The sequence below is a fragment of the Salvelinus namaycush genome, chromosome 3 (genome assembly GCF_016432855.1).
Source record: "Salvelinus namaycush isolate Seneca chromosome 3, SaNama_1.0, whole genome shotgun sequence".
In the NCBI taxonomy this organism is placed as follows: domain Eukaryota; kingdom Metazoa; phylum Chordata; class Actinopteri; order Salmoniformes; family Salmonidae; genus Salvelinus; species Salvelinus namaycush.
In genome coordinates this window covers 85,174,268-85,196,302 of record NC_052309.1, presented here as the reverse complement: position 1 = coordinate 85,196,302, position 22,035 = coordinate 85,174,268, and the positions used below count along the sequence as shown (strand labels likewise).

General features: G+C 49.2%; 1 protein-coding gene across 1 annotated transcript in view; it reads left to right on the top strand.

Annotated features, from left to right (window-relative positions):
- LOC120044090 (BAH and coiled-coil domain-containing protein 1-like) overlaps positions 1 to 22,035 on the top strand; it is a 91,672-nt gene that overhangs the window by 25,492 nt on the left and 44,145 nt on the right. The window contains exons 3-7 of the mRNA XM_038988679.1: positions 3,218 to 3,343; positions 5,320 to 7,674; positions 10,143 to 10,257; positions 13,081 to 13,292; positions 13,572 to 13,730. Of these exons, the coding sequence (XP_038844607.1) occupies positions 3,218 to 3,343; positions 5,320 to 7,674; positions 10,143 to 10,257; positions 13,081 to 13,292; positions 13,572 to 13,730 (2,967 nt within the window). The remainder of the gene's footprint in view (positions 1 to 3,217; positions 3,344 to 5,319; positions 7,675 to 10,142; positions 10,258 to 13,080; positions 13,293 to 13,571; positions 13,731 to 22,035) is intronic.

Below are 22,035 nucleotides of genomic sequence, written 5' to 3'. Positions count from 1 at the left end.
TCACGGCAAATGTTTTAAAACGTTTTGCAACATAAGATGAAAATAAGCGTTTCTAATTGGAGAAATTCAAGTAGTCCCTCCCTGTTTCAGTCCGTTTGATGCCAAATGAATTGTCCCAGGTCATTAAGCCTGCACTCCCCTCACTCCCTCCAGAGTTACTGCAGAGTGAGACAGACAGACCACAAAGCCCATTGTTCTAATGCAGACGTTCAACACTCAAAGCTGTTAGGCCGCCGTAAAATAAAATTGGTGCACAAACGGATGCACACACACACACACACACACACACACACACACACACACACACACACACACACACACACACACACACACACACACACACACACACACACACACACACACACACACACACACACACGCAGGCAGGCAGGCAGGCATACAGTAGACACACAGACCCTCACACAGACCCTCACACAGACCCCCCACCACACGGCTCTAGGATGAACTGCATCTGATCACAAAACATACTGGCCAACACAAATGTGTCTGTCTTTCATTTAGCTTGTACCTCCATGCTCCCCCACCCCACCTCTGTCAGTTTTGCATGGAACAGAAGTGGGAGGGCAAGTGAGAGACAGGTGCAGGGCAGGGAAGGAGAGACAAGTCACACCACCTGGACTGGTGATGATGTCATAGGGACAAAGGACGTGCATGTACACACAGTGAAGATCACCCAGTCTCTCTCTCACACACACACACACACACACACACACACACACACACACACACACACACACACACACACACACACACACACACACACACACACACACACCACACAGACACTAATGATGAATATAGGGTATCACCATCTTTTCTATGGCTATCTCTGGGGGAGGGTAGGGTGTGGGTGGTGGGTTGTGGACGGGGGTGGTAGGGTGTGGACGGGGGAGGGTACTGTGTGGGTGGTAGGGTGTGGACGGGGGAGGGTACTGTGTGGGTGGTAGGGTGTGGACGGGGAGGGTACTGTGTGGGTGGTAGGAGGTGGACGGGGAGGGTACTGTGTGGGTGGTAGGGTGTGGACGGGGGAGGGTACTGTGTGGGTGGTAGGGTGTGGACGGGGGAGGGTACTGTGTGGGTGGTAGGGTGTGGACGGGGGAGGGTACTGTGTGGGTGGTAGGAGGTGGACGGGGGAGGGTACTGTGTGGGTGGTAGGGTGTGGACGGGGTAGGGTACTGTGTGGGTGGTATGGTGTGGACGGGGAGGGTACTGTGTGGGTGGTAGGAGGTGGACAGGGAGGGTACTGTGTGGGTGGTAGGGTGTGGACGGGGAGGGTACTGTGTGGGTGGTAGGGTGTGGACGGGGAGGGTACTGTGTGGGTGGTAGGGTGTGGACGGGGAGGGTACTGTGTGGGTGGTAGGAGGTGGACGGGGAGGGTACTGTGTGGGTGGTAGGGTGTGGACGGGGGAGGGTACTGTGTGGGTGGTAGGGTGTGGACGGGGGAGGGTACTGTGTGGGTGGTAGGGTGTGGACGGGGGAGGGTACTGTGTGGGTGGTAGGAGGTGGACGGGGGAGGGTACTGTGTGGGTGGTAGGGTGTGGACGGGGTAGGGTACTGTGTGGGTGGTATGGTGTGGACGGGGAGGGTACTGTGTGGGTGGTAGGGTGTGGACGGGGAGGGTACTGTGTGGGTGGTAGGGTGTGGACGGGGGAGGGTACTGTGTGGGTGGTAGGGTGTGGACGGGAGAGGGTACTGTGTGGGCGGTAGGGTGTGGACGGGGGAGGGTACTGTGTGGGTGGTAGGGTGTGGACGGGGGAGGGTACTGTGGGTGGTAGGGTCTGGACGGGGGAGGGTACTGTGTGGGTGGTAGGGTGTGGACGGGGGAGGGTACTGTGTGGGTTACATCTGGTGGTTTTCCATGACCAGCAATAAATACCACACCATTTTGGATAGACTCTTATTTGCTTTAAATGTATATTTTTTATATGATAAAGTCCTTCTTTTTAAATGGCGATGCTTAACATTTCTGGAACATTTCATGGACATTTTTGTTCCACCGTTAGTATGACTATTTCGTTTGATTCAGTTCTATCCCTCTGTTGCTTTGAGCCAGCTTGAAATAGATACAGTATATTAACATCTATGGTTGATTATGAACCGGGTTCCAAGTGAGGTAACAGCCTCTGACAGAGCTGTGATGGGGCTCTGATGCATGAAGGAGATGTTTCAGAGCGGTGGCTGTTTTCATTGTCTAAAGGCTTTAACATCGTCTCTCACTCCTTCTTTTTATCCTTCTCTGTCTCCTTCTCTCTCTACCTTATCTCTTCTTCTCTGTCTCCTTCTCTGCCTCCTTCTCTCTCCTTCTCTGTCTCCTTCTCTCTCTACCTTCTCTCTCCTCTGTCTCCTTCTCTCTCTACCTTCTCTCTCCTTCTCTCTTTACCTTATCTCTCCTTCTCTGTCTCCTTCTCTCTCTACCTTCTCTCTCCTTCTCTCTCTCCTTCTCTGTCTCCTTCTCTCTCTACCTTCTCTCTCCTTCTCTCGCTCCTTCTCTGTCTCCTCTCTCCTTGTTTCTGTCCTTCTCTCTCTACCTTCAAGGTCCTTTGTGTTTGAAATGTAATCCTGGTAGATTGTGTAAATATTCTGCAGATGGGCTTGTTGTCATAGAACCAGGTGCCGAGTCTTGAAGGTCTCCAGTCAAATTGATCTTTGAACCCTAGAAAAGGGCAGTAAAGGGCAACAGCCAGTCAGTGTAGATAGAGGCCTTCGATCCAATGGAAATATCACATATTGGCCCTTTAAAAAATTGGGGCCTATGTTATCTCTTGCTTCAGACGGAAGGAACATCTAGCTTCCTCAGCTCAGAGAGAGACAGCCATATGTTTAGAGGGAAAATTTCCTCCATTACTGCAATCCCCAAGACAGAGATAGTCTTCTATTGTTTACATTCGAAACCCAAGTAGTGAATATGACAAGCCGAGGCTGTATAGTTGTTAGTGTATATACAACACAACCAGCTGCATGGGACCTAAAGGATTATATGTCATTTCCACAGTCGTGACGGGACGACTCTAACTCAGTGATGTCTGGTCTTATCAGTCTCTCTCTCTCTCTCTCTCTCTCTCTCTCTCTCTCTCTCTCTCTCTCTCTCTCTCTCTCTCTCTCCCCCCCCCTCTCTCTCTCTCCCCACACTCTCTCTCCCCACACTCTCTCTCTCCCCCACTCTCTCTATCATTCTCTTTTTCTCTCTCCCTCCCAGCAGCCCCGGGGTATCCTCGATTCTCAGGGAGTCTCGCCCATACCTTCCTTCCCATGAGCCACTTGGATCACCATGCCAACAGCGGCGTCCTCTACGGGCAGCACCGTTTCTACGACACCCAAAAAGGTGAGTCGCAAACACATTAAAATTCAATCAGACGGAATTAAGATATTGAAATCCAATTGAACACAACAAAGTATGATGTAATTGGATAATGGATATTGCTAGCTATGTGGATGCCCACAGGGATATTACCTTAAATGTAATAATGTAATCCTGTCTTTTAGATTTGCTGCCTGGTTGGCCAATGGATGTTTTTTAAAGGGGAAGTTCAGGATTTTACAGCTGGATATTTCCTCAGCCTGAAAGTCGTCTATGGGCCAGTAAAAACTGTAATCCATGGTTTGGTTTTCTATTAAAACAGACACTACAAACTTCAGCTAACTTTATCCACTGCTACCTAACAGTCAACGGAAGTGAATCTTTTTGTTAAAGGCCAAATCACCTCTAAGTAACATCAAACCAAATATGGAGTTGACTTCAGTTGATTTCAGTAGATTTGATCATGACATTTTAACAATTGCACACATTAGCCATTAACTTGTGAGCTAGTGGTGGCTAAAGAGCTAGTGGTGGCTAAAGAGCTAGTGGTGGCTAAAGAGCTAATGGTGGCTAAAGAGCTAGTGGTGGCTAAAGAGCTAGTGGTGGCTAAAGAGCTAATGGTGGCTAAAGAGCTAATGGTGGCTAAAGAGCTAGTGGTGGCTAAAGAGCTAGTGGTGGCTAAAGAGCTAGTGGTGGCTAAAGAGCTAGTGGTGGCTAAAGAGCTAATGGTGGCTGAAGAGCTAGTGGTGGCTAAAGAGCTAGTGGTGGCTAAAGAGCTAGTGGTGGCTAAAGAGTTAGTGGTGGCTTAAGAGCTAGTGGTGGCTAAAGAGCTAGTGGTGGCTAAAGAGCTAGTGGTGGCTAAAGTGGTTGACGTTTGTAGTGGCTGTTTAAAGGAAAACAAACCATGAATTACACTTTCTAACACAAATCTCTAAAATCCTGAACTTCCCCTTTAGGAGTCTGTTTCTTTTCTACTGAACAGAAATATAAATGCAACATGCAACAATTTAAATGATTTTACTGATTTACAGTTCATATAAGGAAATCAGTCAATTGAAATAAATAAATTAGGCTCTAATCTATGGATTTTACATGAATGAGCATTGGCACAGCATGGGTGGGCCTGGGAGGGTATAGGCCCATCCACTGGGGAGCCAGGTCCACCCACTGGGGAGCCAGACCCACCCACTGGGGAGCCAGGCCCATCCACTGGGGAGCCAGGCCCATCCACTGGGGAGCCAGGCCCACCCACTGTGGAGCCAGGCCCCTTCCACTGTGGAGCCAGGCCCACCCACTGGGGAGCCAGACCCACCCACTGGGGAGCCGGGCCCAGCCACTGGGGAGCCAGGCCCACCCAGTCAGAATTTGTTTTTCCCCACAAAAGGGCTTTATTACAGACAGAAATAAAGTTTCATCAGCTGGCCGGGTGGCTGGTCTCAGACGATCCCGCACGTGAAGAAGTCGGATGTGGAGGCCCTGGGCTGGCGTGGTTACATGTGGTCTGCGGTTGTGAGGCCGGTTGGACGTACTGCTAAATTCTCTCAAACGACGGCTTATGGTAGAGAAGTTAACATTCAATTCTCTGGCAACAGCTCTGGTGGACATTCCTGCAGTCAGCATGCCAATTGCACACTCCCTCAAAACTTGATACATATGTAGCATTGTGTTGTGTGAAAAAAACGGCATATTTTAGAGTGGCCTTATATTGTCCCCAGCACAAGGTGCACCTGTATAATGATCATGCTGTTTAATCAGCTTCTTGATATGTCACACCTGTCAGGTGGATGGATCATCTTGCTCACTAACAGGGGTGTAAACACATTTGTGCACAACATTTGAGAGAAATAATATTTTTGTACGTTTAGAACATTTCTGGGATCTTTTATTTCAGCTCATGAAACATGGAACCAACACTTTACATGTTGCCTTTATATTTGTGTTCAGTATATATCATTTAAATATTTTATATTTATATAATTTGGAACTTTTATATCTTACAGAGAACTTCTATCTAAGAAGCCTTCCGTCCCAGCCCCCTCTCATCTCAGCCAATCACGGTCTTCCGCCCATCTCCAGGGCGGGGCCGGGACACCCTCAGGGCTCCTGCAGTCGGGACATGGACCCAGGGGGCGGAGTCAGCCTACACAAGGGCCTGAAGGAGGGGTCCGTCGAGAGAGGGGTGGTCCCCAGCACCAAGGACAAGGAGAGGCCCAGCAGCAAACAGGAGACCAAGGAGCGACAGCAGCACCACAGCCACCACCCCCAGCCCTCACATCCACACCACCACCACCCACACCCCGGCCACACACAGCCACACCCCCACCAGCAGCACCCCCAGTACCCACAGCACCCGGTCTCCCTGGAGGAGGTCAATAGCAGAGCCCTGGAGAGGCACATGGAGCACCAACAGACCCTAGGTATGACCAGAACCCTCAGCGCCTGCCTGCTCAACGGAAAGATGCAGAACGGGGGGGACTCTGGGACGGGTGGGGCCAAGGCTTCCATGACTAGCTATGGGGGGGAGGTGGTGGGGAGCAGGGGGGCTCAGACACAGGCCAGCCACAGACACATGGAGGGTGGGGGGAACGTCCGCTGCACCAAGGAAGGGGTGAGCGGTGAGATGAGGATCAGTGAGCAGCCTTCGGACTGTCTGGAGGGGAGGGGCCAGATGCTCCACCACGCCCTTCCCTACTCTGTGGCGCCGCCTCTGCAAATGGGTTCAGCCGCTGGGGGAGGCCACCCCCACCTCCACCCCCACCACCACCCTCACCCGCATCCGGGGGGGTTCCACTGCCTTCAGCTCCACCCCAGCCATCCCCATCACCCCCACACACACCACCACCCGGACTTCTTCTGCTCACCTCCACCTGCCCCTCTAACCAACCCCTCGCCGCACGAGAGGGGAGGGGGAGGGGGGCGAGACCCCAAAGTGACAGGGCCCACGTTCATACCATCTGTAGGGGGAGGACACCTGGGGGACAAGTCCAGCGAGGACCCCTTCCAGATGGGCACCCCAACCGCCTGCCAGGGGTTAGTGGGTGGGGGCGGCAGTGCCAAGGACAAGGCCATGGAGAAGAGTGGGGGAGGGGCCCCCCCCAGTAACTGGCACAGGAAACAGCAACAGCAGCACCCGTACAGAAAGGCTGAGAAGGCCCCGGACTGGATGCAGCAGCAGAGTCACCACCACCACCCCCAACAACCCCAGCCCCAACAAACCCAGCAGCCCCAGCCCCAACAACCCCAGCCCCAACAACCCCAGCCCCAACAACCCCTTTCCCAGCAGCCCCAGCCCCAGCAGCCCCAGCAGCACCAAGCCGTGCGTTCCCGCAGCGTTGAATGCATCAATAGCGTGGGAGTGGACACCACCGATGTGTTCCGGCCCTCTCTTCCCCAGGGAGCCAAGGCCGGACACTCCCTCCCCCACTCAGTCAACACCTCCCCCTACAGAGACTGCTCCCTCCCGGGCCCCCTGCCCAACGCCTCACCCCTGGGGGGTCGGGGAGGTGCAGGCGGTGGTGCTGGAGGTGGGAGTTGTTCCTTACAGAGAGATGGCCAGAAGGTGGCCCGTATTCGCCACCAGCAGCACGGCGGGCCTGGCCCGGACGCCCCAGCAGCAGAGCTGAACCAGAGCAACAAACAGAACCAGAACCAGGACCTGAACAGGAAGCTGGAGATGGAGATGTCCCCGTACGGCTACAGCAACAGTGGGCAGGGACAGCAGCATCACCCCCAGCAGCCCCCGGTTCCTCCCTGGGCCATGAGGCCTCACCACGTCCACCCTGCAGAGGAGGAGCAGCAGCGGAAGGCCTACATGGAGTCTCTCAGTGGTGGCAGGCAACAGCCCCAGCAACAACCAGGGCAAGGTATGGGCCTCCCTCCTCATCCTTCTCCCCAGCCACCTCCACCCCCAGCCCCCTCTCAGCAGCAGCAAGACCCCCAGGTCGCCTCACAGGCCCAGGAGGAGAACAGTGCCATGAAGAGCCTGCTGAAGTACAGCACCCAGCAGCAGCCCCTGCTCCTCTCCCAGAAGAGTCCCTTCGGAGGCCTGGGGAGCCTCAAATCCGGTGGCCCTGGTGGTCCTGGAGGTGGAGCCCCCGGGGTTAGCTGCACCCTGCAAGGCAGCAAACAACAACAGGCCCTACCCACCAGGAAGGGCCCGGCCAATGACGGCGAGCGCTCTGACTGTGGGGGGCGTGGCCGGGAGGTGGGCGAGGCGGTGGGTCACGGTGAGGGAGAGGTGCGCCAACCGCCTGTGGGCATCGCAGTCGCCGTGGCGAGGCAGAGGGAACCGTCCTGTCGCCCGGTGGACGCCCACCACAACAGCCGGCAGGGGCGGGTGCACCCCTCCATGAAAGGTACGGGGGTAACCTCCGGGCCTTTGGGGTCGCTTGCTTAAATAAACAGAAGGAGCAGGGGAACTGAGCAGAGATTATTTGTCTACGACCTTTGGAAGACCTCACTGATGAAAAATAAACAGCGGGCTTTGCCAAAGCCTAAAGTAGAAACAGCTTTATTTGACTAAACAGTTAAAGGCCTGCACTGGGAAGAAAAGAGAGGAGGAGAGAAGTACATGGCAGGAGATCTGAGTCTGTGGCAGTAGAGCTGTAGTAGGTATGGTTGTCAGAGAGAGAGGCAGGTAGTAGAGTTAGTGTTCCCTGGGCGTTAGTGTACCATGGGAGTTAGTGTTCCCTGGGAGTTAGTGTACCCTGGGAGTTAGTGTACCCTGGGTGTTAGTGTACCATGGGAGTTAGTGTTCCCTGGGAGTTAGTGTACCCTGGGAGTTAGTGTACCCTGGGTGTTAGTGTACCCTGGGAGTTAGTGTACCCTGGGAGTTAGTGTACCCTGGGTGTTAGTGTTCCCTGGGAGTTAGTGTACCCTGGGAGTTAGTGTACCCTGGGAGTTAGTGTACCCTGGGTGTTAGTGTACCCTGGGAGTTAGTGTACCCTGGGTGTTAGTGTTCCCTGGGAGTTAGTGTACCCTGGGAGTTAGTGTACCCTGGGAGTTAGTGTACCCTGGGTGTTAGTGTTCCCTGGGAGTTAGTGTTCCCTGGGTGTTAGTGTTCCCTGGGAGTTAGTGTTCCCTGGGTGTTAGTGTACCCTGGGAGTTAGTGTACCATGGGTGTTAGTGTTCCCTGGGTGTTAGTGTTCCCTGGGAGTTAGTGTACCCTGGGTGTTAGTGTACCCTGGGTGTTAGTGTTCCCTGGGTGTTAGTGTTCCCTGGGTGTTAGTGTACCCTGGGTGTTATTGTTCCCTGGGAGTTAGTGTTCCCTGGGAGTTAGTGTACCCTGGGTGTTAGTGTTCCCTGGGAGTTAGTGTACCCTGGGCGTTAGTATTCCCTGGGAGTTTGTGTTCCCTGGGTGTTAGTGTTCCCTGGGAGTTAGTGTACCCTGGGTGTTAGTGTACCCTGGGTGTTAGTGTACCCTGGGTGTTAGTGTACCCTGGGTGTTAGTGTTCCCTGGGTGTTAGTGTTCCCTGGGTGTTAGTGTTCCCTGGGAGTTAGTGTACCCTGGGCGTTAGTATTCCCTGGGAGTTTGTGTTCCCTGGGTGTTAGTGTTCCCTGGGAGTTAGTGTACCCTGGGTGTTAGTGTTCCCTGGGTGTTAGGTAGAGAGTCCACCCTTAATGTTAGAGTTAGGTAGAGATCCCACCCTTAATGTTAGAGTTAGGTAGAGATTTCCACCCTTAATGTTAGAGTTAGGTAGAGATTTCCACCCTTAATGTTAGAGTTCGGTAGAGATTCCACCCTTAATGTTAGAGTTTGGTAGAGATCCCACCCTTAATGTTAGAGTTAGGTAGAGATTTCCACCCTTAATGTTAGAGTTAGGTAGAGATTTCCAGCCTTAATGTTAGAGTTAGAGATCCCACCCTTAATGTTAGAGTTAGAGATCCCACCCTTAATGTTAGAGTTAGGTAGAGATTCCACCCTTAATGTTAGAGTTTGGTAGAGATCCCACCCTTAATGTTAGAGTTAGAGATCCCACCCTTAATGTTAGAGTTAGAGATCCCACCCTTAATGTTAGAGTTTGGTAGAGATCCCACCCTCAATGTTAGAGTTAGAGATCCCACCTTTAATGTTAAAGTTTGGTAGAGATTCCACCCTTAATGTTAGAGTTTGGTAGAGATCCCACCCTTAATGTTAGAGTTTGGTAGAGATCCCACCCTTAATGTTAGAGTTTGGTAGAGATCCCACCCTTAATGTTAGAGTTAGAGATCCCACCCTTAATGTTAGAGTTTGGTAGAGATTCCACCCTTAATGTTAGAGTTTGGTAGAGATCCCACACTTAATGTTAGAGTTTGGTAGAGATCCCACCCTTAATGTTAGAGTTTGGTAGAGATCCCACCCTTAATGTTAGAGTTTGGTAGAGATCCCACCCTTAATGTTAGAGTTTGGTAGAGATTCCACCCTTAATGTTAGAGTTTGGTAGAGATCCCACCCTCAATGCTAGAGTTAGAGATCCCACCCTTAATGTTAGAGTTTGGTAGAGATCCCACCCTTAATGTTAGAGTTTGGTAGAGATCCCGCCCTTAATGTTAGAGTTTGGTAGAGATCCCACCCTTAATGTTAGAGTTTGGTAGAGATCCCACCCTTAATGTTAGAGTTTGGTAGAGATCCCACCCTTAATGTTAGAGTTTGGTAGAGATCCCACCCTTAATGTTAGAGTTTGGTAGAGATCCCACCCTTAATGTTAGAGTTTGGTAGAGATCCCACTCTTGAGGTTAGTTTTAGATAGAGATTTGTGCGGTGCAGCGACTGAGTGTTGGGGGTTAGGGCTCATCAGGGGATAGGTGGTGAAGACCTCTCCCTGAACTGATATTTGTCTCCTAGGACCTCCTCGCTCCATGTACCCCTCAGACCCTGCAGGAGAGGAGGAGAGGAAGAGGATGAGTGGAGAGCGGATGGGTCTGACCTGCCTGGACCGAGACAGAGAGGCCTACATCAGGTGAGACTCAGTCTGACGTTACTCAGCAATATGACATCATCATACACAGCGGGGCAACTTTCTGATTACAGACGTCAACAAGAACAAAACGCCACTATACGCTTGGAAATAGGATATGTCACAAACAGCAACATGTAAACATATTACTGGAGACACCCTACCAGTTTTGGAGGCAGCGTTGTGTTTGCTAGCATAGAGCGGTAACGGTATCTACCTAACAGTAAATAAGTATATTGTTTCACCCCACAGTTAACCTCACTAGGGTTTGTGGGACGGTAGCGTCCCACCTCGTCAACAGCCAGTGAAACTGCAGGGCGCCAAATTCAAAACAACAGAAATCCCATAATTTAAATTCCTCAAACATACAAGTATTTTACACCATTTTAAAGATACACTTGTTGTAAATCCAGCCAAAGTGTCCGATTTCAAAAAGGTTTTACGATGAAAGCACACCAAACGATTATGTTAGGTATGAGCCAAGTCACAGAAAAAGACAGCCAAATTTCCAGCCAAAGAGAGGAGTAACAAAAAGCAGAAATAGAGATAAAATGAATCACTAACCTTTGATGATCTTCAGTATCTTCAGCAACACTCATAGGACTTCATGTTACACAATACATGTATGTTTTGTTCGGTAAAGTTCATATTTATATCCAAAAATCTGAGTTTAGGCGGGACGCTACTGTCTCATTTGGCAAAATGCCAGAGAAAATGCAGAGCGCCAAATTCAAATTAATTACTATAAAAATCGAACTTTCATTAAATCACACATGAAAGATACCAAATTAAAGCTACACTGGTTGTGAATCCAGCCAACATGTCAGAATTCAAATAGGCTTTTCTGCGAAAGCAAACGATGCTATTATCTGAGGACAGCACCATTTTAAACAAAGAGAGAGAAGCATATTTCAACCCTGCAGGCGCGACACAAAACGCAGAAATAAAAATATAATTCATGCCTTACCTTTGACGAGCTTCTGTTGTTGGCACTCCAATATGTCCCATAAACATCACAAATGGTCCTTTTGTTTGATTAATTCCGTCGATATATATCCAAAATGTCCATTTATTTGGCGCGTTTGATCCAGCGGCCCGGGCGCAGTGCGCGCTAACCAAGGGGGCCAGGTGCACGGTGTTTCCTCCGACACATTGGTGCGGCTGGCTTCCGGGTTGGAGGCGCGCTGTGTTAAGAAGCAGTGCGGCTTGGTTGGGTTGTGCTTCGGAGGACGCGTGGCTTTCGACCTTCGTCTCTCCCGAGCCCGTACGGGAGTTGTAGCGATGAGACAAGATAGTAATTACTAGCAATTGGATACCACGAAAATTGGGGAGAAAAGGGGATAAAATAAAATAATAATAATAATAATAATAATTTCTAACTACTTTTGTAATACAACTTTAGGTATTTTTTAATGTAAATAATTGATAAAATTGAAGACGGGATGGTCTGTGTTCAATACAGGATTAAAACCAACTGTAGCTAGCTTTCTGGTCACGCACTTCTAACAAACAGGACACTTCGAGTGATCCTCGTTCAAGATGGCCATACTTCTTTATTACACAAAGGAATAACCTCAACCAATTTCTAAAGACTGTTGACATCCAGTGGAAGCGGTAGGAACTGCAAGAATGTCCCTTAGAAATCTGGTTTCCCAATGAAATCTCATTGAAAAGAGAGTAACCTAAAAAAAAAATATCTGAATGGTTTGTCCTCGGGGTTTCGCCTGCTAAATAAGTTATGTTATACTCACAGACATGATTCAAACAGTTTTAGAAACGTCAGAGTGTTTTCTATCCAAATCTACTAATAATACGCATATCTTATCTTCTGGGGATGAGTAGCTGGCAGTTTAATTTCGGCATGCTTTTCATCCAAAATTCCGAATGCTGCCCCCTACCCAAGAGAAGTTAAAGTTGTTTACAGTTAGTTATTAACAACCGCTCCTACACTCATTACTAGCTACCGTAACACTGTAGTGTCAAAAACGGGTCTTCAAATAGGTGTCTTCCTCTACTCTCACCTTCCTCCTCTACTCTGACCTTCCTCCTCTACTCCCTCCTTCCTCCTCTACTCTCACCTTCCTCCTCTACTATCACCTTCCTCCTCTACTCCCAACTTCCTCCTCTACTCTCACCTTCCTCCTCTACTCTCACCTTCCTCCTCTACTCCCACCTTCCTCCTCAACTCCCACCTTCCTCCTCTACTCCCACCTTCCTCCTCTACTCTCACCTTCCTCCTCTACTCTCACCTTCCTCCTCTACTCCCATCTTCCTCCTCTACTCTCACGTTCCTCCTCTACTCTCACCTTCCTCCTCTACTCTGACCTTCCTCCTCTACTCTGACCTTCCTCCTCTACTCTCACCTTCCTCCTCTACTCCCATCTTCCTCCTCTACTCTGACCTTCCTCCTCTACTCTCACCTTCCTCCTCTACTCTGACCTTCCTCCTCTACTCTGACCTTCCTCCTCTACTCTGACCTTCCTCCTCTACTCTGACCTTCCTCCTCTACTCTCACCTTCCTCCTCTACTCTGACCTTCCTCCTCTACTCTGACCTTCCTCCTCTACTCTGACCTTCCTCCTCTACTTTCACCTTCCTCCTCTACTCCCACCTTCCTCCTCTACTCTCACCTTCCTCCTCTACTCTCACCTTCCTCCTCTACTCTCACCTTCCTCCTCTACTCTCACGTTCCTCCTCTACTCTGACCTTCCTCCTCTACTCCCACCTTCCTCCTCTACTCTGACCTTCCTCCTCTACTCTGCCCCTCCTCTATATTATTCTGTGTTTTCTGTCTCTCCTCATTTCTCTCTCAATGGTTCTATCTCAGGGATAATAAAGATCCAGTGGAATTCACAAGGATCCATCCGTCCAACAGCTGTCACGGTGACATCACCTCTCACCTCATGGTGCCGGGTGGGACTTCCCTACAATCTGGCCAATTAGGAGACCCCTCTGCACATGCACACGCCCACTCGGCCCACCACCATTGGATGCCGAGCACTGGAAGTCCCTCCATCTGGATGACAAGCCACTCCTACGGTGAGAAAGTTAAATTGGATTCAAATTCAGAAAACTTTATTTCCATAATAACCAACGTGTTGGTGTCACACTATAAATAAAAACAATCAATTGTAATGCCTCAATATAAAAACATTCCTGAAAATTGAGATAAGTCCAACAGATGTATTCTAGATCAGTCTTCATCTTGCTATTTCCTGTCCTGTTGCTGCCTTTGCAGGCTGTGTTGCAGTATAGCTGTATTGGTAATGAACTACACATAGCTGCTGAATCTGTTGTAACATCTTCCTGATGTTGCAGGAATCGGCCACTCAGCCCTTCACCAGAACCTCACCCCAGGTTTTTCTGCAGCCATGCCAGGGTCTCTACAGCCTGTGCTGCCTTTGCCCCAGGACCCGTCTACCCAGCTGGTGGTGCTACCCACAGAGCCTGCTGCCCACCCTGCCACACATCACCTGGGTGAGCCTCACTATTTTTATCAATGTGTTTTTTCGCAACGTGTTTTCAATGTGTTTTTTTCAATGTCTTTTCTCAATGGTTTTCTCCTCTTGCATGTCACTCTACATCCTTACTTAGTTACCCCATTTCACCCTTACTCCTTAACCCCTACCCTTAACCCCTACCCTTACCCCTTAACACCTACCCTTACCCCTTAACACCTACCCTTACCCCTTAACACCTACCTTTACCCCTTAACACCTACCCTTACCCCTTAACACCTACCCTTACCCCTTAACACCTACCTTTACCCCTTAACCCCTACCCTTACCCCTTAACACCTACCCTTACCCCTTTAACACCTACCCTTACCCCTTAACACCTACCCTTACCCCTTAACACCTACCCTTACCCCTTAACACCTACCTTTACCCCTTAACACCTACCCTTACCCCTTAACACCTACCCTTACCCCTTAACACCTACCCTTACCCCTTTAACACCTACCCTTACCCCTTAACACCTACCCTTACCCCTTAACACCTACCCTTACCCCTTAACACCTACCTTTACCCCTTAACACCTACCCTTACCCCTTAACACCTACCATTACCCTTTAACACCTACCCTTACCCCTTAACACCTACCCTTACCCCTTAACACCTACCTTTACCCCTTAACCCCTACCCCTTAACACCTACCCTTACCCCTTAACACCTACCCTTACCCCTTAACACCTACCCTTACCCCTTAACAACTACCTTTACCCCTTAACACCTACCCTTACCCCTTAACACCTACCCTTACCCCTTAACACCTACCTTTACCCCTTAACCCCTACCCTTACCCCTTAACACCTACCCTTACCCCTTAACACCTACCCTTACCCCTTAACACCTACCTTTACCCCTTAACACCTACCTTTACCCCTTAACACCTACCCTTACCCCTTAACACCTACCCTTACCCCTTAACACCTACCCTTACCCCTTAACACCTACCTTTACCCCTTAACACCTACCATTACCCCTTAACACCTACCCTTACCCCTTAACACCTACCTTTACCCCTTAACACCTACCTTTACCCCTTAACACCTACCCTTACCCCTTAACACCTACCCTTACCCCTTAACACCTACCTTTACCCCTTAACACCTACCCTTACCCCTTAACACCTACCCTTACCCCTTAACACCTACCTTTACCCCTTAACCCCTACCTTTACCCCTTAACACCTACCCTTACCCCTTAACACCTACCCTTAACCCCTACCTTTACCCCTTACACCCTACCCTTACCCCTTAACCCCTACCCTTACCCCTTAACACCTACCCTTACCCCTTAACACCTACCTTTACCCCTTAACACCTACCTTTACACCTTAACACCTACCCTTACCCCTTAACACCTACATTTACCCCTTAACCCCTACCCTTACCCCTTAACACCTACCTTTACCCCTTAACACGTACCCCTACCCCTTAACACTTACCCTTACCCCTTAACACCTACCATTACCCCTTAACCCCTACCCCTTAACACGTACCCTTACCCCTTAACACCTACCTTTACCCCTTAACACCTACCTTTACCCCTTAACACCTACCATTACCCCTTAACACCTACCATTACCCCTTAACCCCTACCCCTTAACACTTACCCTTACCCCTTAACACCTACCATTACCCCTTAACCCCTACCCCTTAACACGTACCCTTACCCCTTAACACCTACCTTTACCCCTTAACACCTACCTTTACCCCTTAACACCTACCTTTACCCCTTAACACCTACCTTTACCCCTTAACACTTACCATTACCCCTTAACACCTACCTTTACCCCTTAACCCCTACCCTTACCCCTTAACACCTACCTTTACCCCTTAACACCTACCCTTACCCCTTAACACCTACCTTTACCCCTTAATACCTACCCTTACCCCTTAACACCTACCCTTACCCCTTAACACCTACCCTTACCCCTTAACACCTACCTTTACCCCTTAACACTTACCCTTAACACTTACCCTTACCCCTTAACACCTACCTTTACCCCTTAACCCCTACCCTTAACCCCTACCCTTACCCCTTAACACCTACCCTTACCCCTTAACACCTACCTTTACCCCTTAACACCTACCATTACCCCTTAACACTGACCCTTACCCCTTAACACCTACCTTTACCCCTTAACCCCTACCCTTACCCCTTAACCCCTACCTTTACCCCTTAACACCTACCCTTCCCCTTAACACCTACCCTTACCCCTTAACACCTACCCTTACCCCTTAACCCCTACCCTTACCCCTTAACCCCTACCCTTACCCCTTAACACCTACCCTTACCCCTTAACACCTACCTTTACCCCTTAACACCTACCTTTACACCGTAACACCTACCCTTACCCCTTAACACCTACATTTACCCCTTAACCCCTACCCTTACCCCTTAACACCTACCTTTACCCCTGAACACGTACCCTTACCCCTTAACACCTACCTTTACCCCTTAACACCTACCCTTACCCCTTAACACCTACCCTTACCCCTTAACACTTACCCTTACCCCTTAACCTACCCTTACCCTTACCCTACCTTACCCCTTAACACCTACCTTTACCCCTTAACACCTACCTTTACCCCTTAACACCTACCTTTACCCCTTAACACCTACCTTTACCCCTTAATACCTACCTTTACCCCTTAACACCTACCTTTACCCCTTAACACCTACCTTTACCCCTTAACACTTACCCTTACCCCTTAACACCTACCTTTACCCCTTAACCCCTACCCTTACCCCTTAACACTTACCCTTACCCCTTAACACCTACCCTTACCCCTTAACCCCTACCCTTACCCCTTAACCCCTACCCTTACCCCTTAACACCTACCCTTACCCCTTAACACCTATCTTTACCCCTTAACACCTACCATTACCCCTTAACACGGACCCTTACCCCTTAACACCTACCTTTACCCCTTAACCCCTACCCTTACCCCTTAACCCCTACCTTTACCCCTTAACACCTACCCTTACCCCTTAACACCTACCCTTACCCCTTAACACCTACCTTTACCCCTTAACCCCTACCCTTACCCCTTAACCCCTACCCTTACCCCTTAACACCTACCCTTACCCCTTAACACCTACCTTTACCCCTTAACACCTACCTTTACACCGTAACACCTACCCTTACCCCTTAACACCTACATTTACCCCTTAACCCCTACCCTTACCCCTTAACACCTACCTTTACCCCTTAACACGTACCCTTACCCCTTAACACCTACCTTTACCCCTTAACACCTACCCTTACCCCTTAACACCTACCCTTACCCCTTAACACTTACCCTTACCCCTTAACACCTACCTTTACCCCTTAACACCTACCTTTACCCCTTAACACCTACCTTTACCCCTTAATACCTACCCTTACCCCTTAACACCTACCTTTACCCCTTAACACGTACCCTTACCCCTTAACACCTACCTTTACCCCTTAACACCTACCCTTACCCCTTAACACCTACCCTTACCCCTTAACACTTACCCTTACCCCTTAACACCTACCTTTACCCCTTAACACCTACCCTTACCCCTTAACACCTACCCTTACCCCTTAACACCTACCTTTACCCCTTAACACCTACCCTTACCCCTTAACACCTACCCTTACCCCTTAACACTTACCCTTACCCCTTAACACCTACCTTTACCCCTTAACACCTACCTTTACCCCTTAACACCTACCTTTACCCCTTAATACCTACCCTTACCCCTTAACACCTACCTTTACCCCTTAACACGTACCCTTACCCCTTAACACCTACCTTTACCCCTTAACACCTACCCTTACCCCTTAACACCTACCCTTACCCCTTAACACTTACCCTTACCCCTTAACACCTACCTTTACCCCTTAACACCTACCCTTACCCCTTAACACCTACCCTTACCCCTTAACACCTACCTTTACCCCTTAACACCTACCCTTACCCCTTAACACCTACCCTTACCCCTTAACACTTACCCTTACCCCTTAACACCTACCTTTACCCCTTAACACCTACCCTTACCCCTTAACACTTACCCTTACCCCTTAACACCTACCTTTACCCCTTAACACCTACCCTTACCCCTTAACACCTACCCTTACCCCTTAACACCTACCTTTACCCCTTAACACCTACCCTTACCCCTTAACACCTACCTTTACCCCTTAACACTTACCCTTACCCCTTAACACGTACCCTTACCCCTTAACACCTACCCTTACCCCTTAACACTTACCCTTACCCCTTAACACCTACCTTTACCCCTTAACACCTACCTTTACCCCTTAACACTTACCCTTACCCCTTAACACCTACCCTTACCCCTTAACACGTACCCTTACCCCTTAACACCTACCCTTACCCCTTAACACTTACCCTTACCCCTTAACACCTACCTTTACCCCTTAACACCTACCTTTACCCCTTAACACTTACCCTTACCCCTTAACACGTACCCTTACCCCTTAACACCTACCCTTACCCCTTAACACTTACCCTTACCCCTTAACACCTACCTTTACCCCTTAACACCTACCTTTACCCCTTAACACTTACCCTTACCCCTTAACACCTACCTTTACCCCTTAACACCTACCTTTACCCCTTAACACTTACCCTTACCCCTTAACACTTACCCTTACCCCTTAACACCTACCTTTACCCCTAAACACCTACCCTTACCCCTTAACACCTACCCTTACCCCTTAACACCTACCTTTACCCCTTAACACCTACCTTTACCCCTTAACACTTACCCTTACCCCTTAACACCTACCTTTACCCCTTAACACCTACCTTTACCCCTTAACACCTACCCTTACCCCTTAACACCTACCTTACCCCTTAACACCTACCTTTACCCCTTAACACCTACCTTTACCCCTTAACACTTACCCTTACCCCTTAACACCTACCTTTACCCCTAAACACCTACCCTTACCCCTTAACACCTACCCTTACCCCTTAACACCTACCTTTACCCCTTAACACCTACCTTTACCCCTTAACACTTACCCTTACCCCTTAACACCTACCTTTACCCCTTAACACCTACCTTTACCCCTTAACACCTACCTTTACCCCTTAACACCTACCCTTACCCCTTAACACTTACCCTTACCCCTTAACACTTACCCTTACCCCTTAACACCTACCCTTACCCCTTAACACCTACCTTTACCCCTTAACACCTACCTTTACCCCTTAACACCTACCCTTACCCCTTAACACCTACCTTTACCCCTTAACACCTACCTTTACCCCTTAACACCTACCTTTACCCCTTAACACCTACCTTACCCCTTAACACCTACCATACCCCTTAACACCTACCCTTACCCCTTAACACCTACCCTTACCCCTTAACACCTACCTTTACCCCTTAACACCTACCTTTACCCCTTAACACCTACCTTTACCCCTTAACACCTACCCTTACCCCTTAACACCTACCTTTACCCCTTAACACCTACCCTTACCCCTTAACACCTACCCTTACCCCTTAACACCTACCTTTACCCCTTAACACCTACCCTTACCCCTTAACACCTACCCTTACCCCTTAACACCTACCCTTACCCCTTAACACCTACCTTTACCCCTTAACACCTACCCTTACCCCTTAACACCTACCCTTACCCCTTAACACCTACCCTTACCCCTTAACACCTACATTTACCCCTTAACCCCTACCCTTACCCCTTAACACCTACCTTTACCCCTTAACACGTACCCTTACCCCTTAACACCTACCTTTACCCCTTAACACCTACCCTTACCCCTTAACACCTACCCTTACCCCTTAACACTTACCCTTACCCCTTAACACCTACCTTTACCCCTTAACACCTACCTTTACCCCTTAACACCTACCTTTACCCCTTAATACCTACCTTTACCCCTTAACACCTACCTTTACCCCTTAACACCTACCTTTACCCCTTAACCCCTACCCTTACCCCTTAACACTTACCCTTACCCCTTAACACCTACCCTTACCCCTTAACCCCTACCCTTACCCCTTAACCCCTACCCTTACCCCTTAACACCTACCCTTACCCCTTAACACCTATCTTTACCCCTTAACACCTACCATTACCCCTTAACACGGACCCTTACCCCTTAACACCTACCTTTACCCCTTAACCCCTACCCTTACCCCTTAACCCCTACCTTTACCCCTTAACACCTACCCTTACCCCTTAACACCTACCCTTACCCCTTAACACCTACCTTTACCCCTTAACCCCTACCCTTACCCCTTAACCCCTACCCTTACCCCTTAACACCTACCCTTACCCCTTAACACCTACCTTTACCCCTTAACACCTACCTTTACACCGTAACACCTACCCTTACCCCTTAACACCTACATTTACCCCTTAACCCCTACCCTTACCCCTTAACACCTACCTTTACCCCTTAACACGTACCCTTACCCCTTAACACCTACCTTTACCCCTTAACACCTACCCTTACCCCTTAACACCTACCCTTACCCCTTAACACTTACCCTTACCCCTTAACACCTACCTTTACCCCTTAACACCTACCTTTACCCCTTAACACCTACCTTTACCCCTTAATACCTACCCTTACCCCTTAACACCTACCTTTACCCCTTAACACGTACCCTTACCCCTTAACACCTACCTTTACCCCTTAACACCTACCCTTACCCCTTAACACCTACCCTTACCCCTTAACACTTACCCTTACCCCTTAACACCTACCTTTACCCCTTAACACCTACCCTTACCCCTTAACACCTACCCTTACCCCTTAACACCTACCTTTACCCCTTAACACCTACCCTTACCCCTTAACACCTACCCTTACCCCTTAACACTTACCCTTACCCCTTAACACCTACCTTTACCCCTTAACACCTACCTTTACCCCTTAACACCTACCTTTACCCCTTAATACCTACCCTTACCCCTTAACACCTACCTTTACCCCTTAACACGTACCCTTACCCCTTAACACCTACCTTTACCCCTTAACACCTACCCTTACCCCTTAACACCTACCCTTACCCCTTAACACTTACCCTTACCCCTTAACACCTACCTTTACCCCTTAACACCTACCCTTACCCCTTAACACCTACCCTTACCCCTTAACACCTACCTTTACCCCTTAACACCTACCCTTACCCCTTAACACCTACCCTTACCCCTTAACACTTACCCTTACCCCTTAACACCTACCTTTACCCCTTAACACCTACCCTTACCCCTTAACACTTACCCTTACCCCTTAACACCTACCTTTACCCCTTAACACCTACCCTTACCCCTTAACACCTACCCTTACCCCTTAACACCTACCTTTACCCCTTAACAACTACCCTTACCCCTTAACACCTACCTTTACCCCTTAACACTTACCCTTACCCCTTAACACGTACCCTTACCCCTTAACACCTACCCTTACCCCTTAACACTTACCCTTACCCCTTAACACCTACCTTTACCCCTTAACACCTACCTTTACCCCTTAACACTTACCCTTACCCCTTAACACCTACCCTTACCCCTTAACACGTACCCTTACCCCTTAACACCTACCCTTACCCCTTAACACTTACCCTTACCCCTTAACACCTACCTTTACCCCTTAACACCTACCTTTACCCCTTAACACTTACCCTTACCCCTTAACACGTACCCTTACCCCTTAACACCTACCCTTACCCCTTAACACTTACCCTTACCCCTTAACACCTACCTTTACCCCTTAACACCTACCTTTACCCCTTAACACTTACCCTTACCCCTTAACACCTACCTTTACCCCTTAACACCTACCTTTACCCCTTAACACTTACCCTTACCCCTTAACACCTACCTTTACCCCTAAACACCTACCCTTACCCCTTAACACCTACCCTTACCCCTTAACACCTACCTTTACCCCTTAACACCTACCTTTACCCCTTAACACTTACCCTTACCCCTTAACACCTACCTTTACCCCTTAACACCTACCTTTACCCCTTAACACCTACCCTTACCCCTTAACACCTACCTTTACCCCTTAACACCTACCTTTACCCCTTAACACCTACCTTTACCCCTTAACACTTACCCTTACCCCTTAACACCTACCTTTACCCCTAAACACCTACCCTTACCCCTTAACACCTACCCTTACCCCTTAACACCTACCTTTACCCCTTAACACCTACCTTTACCCCTTAACACTTACCCTTACCCCTTAACACCTACCTTTACCCCTTAACACCTACCTTTACCCCTTAAC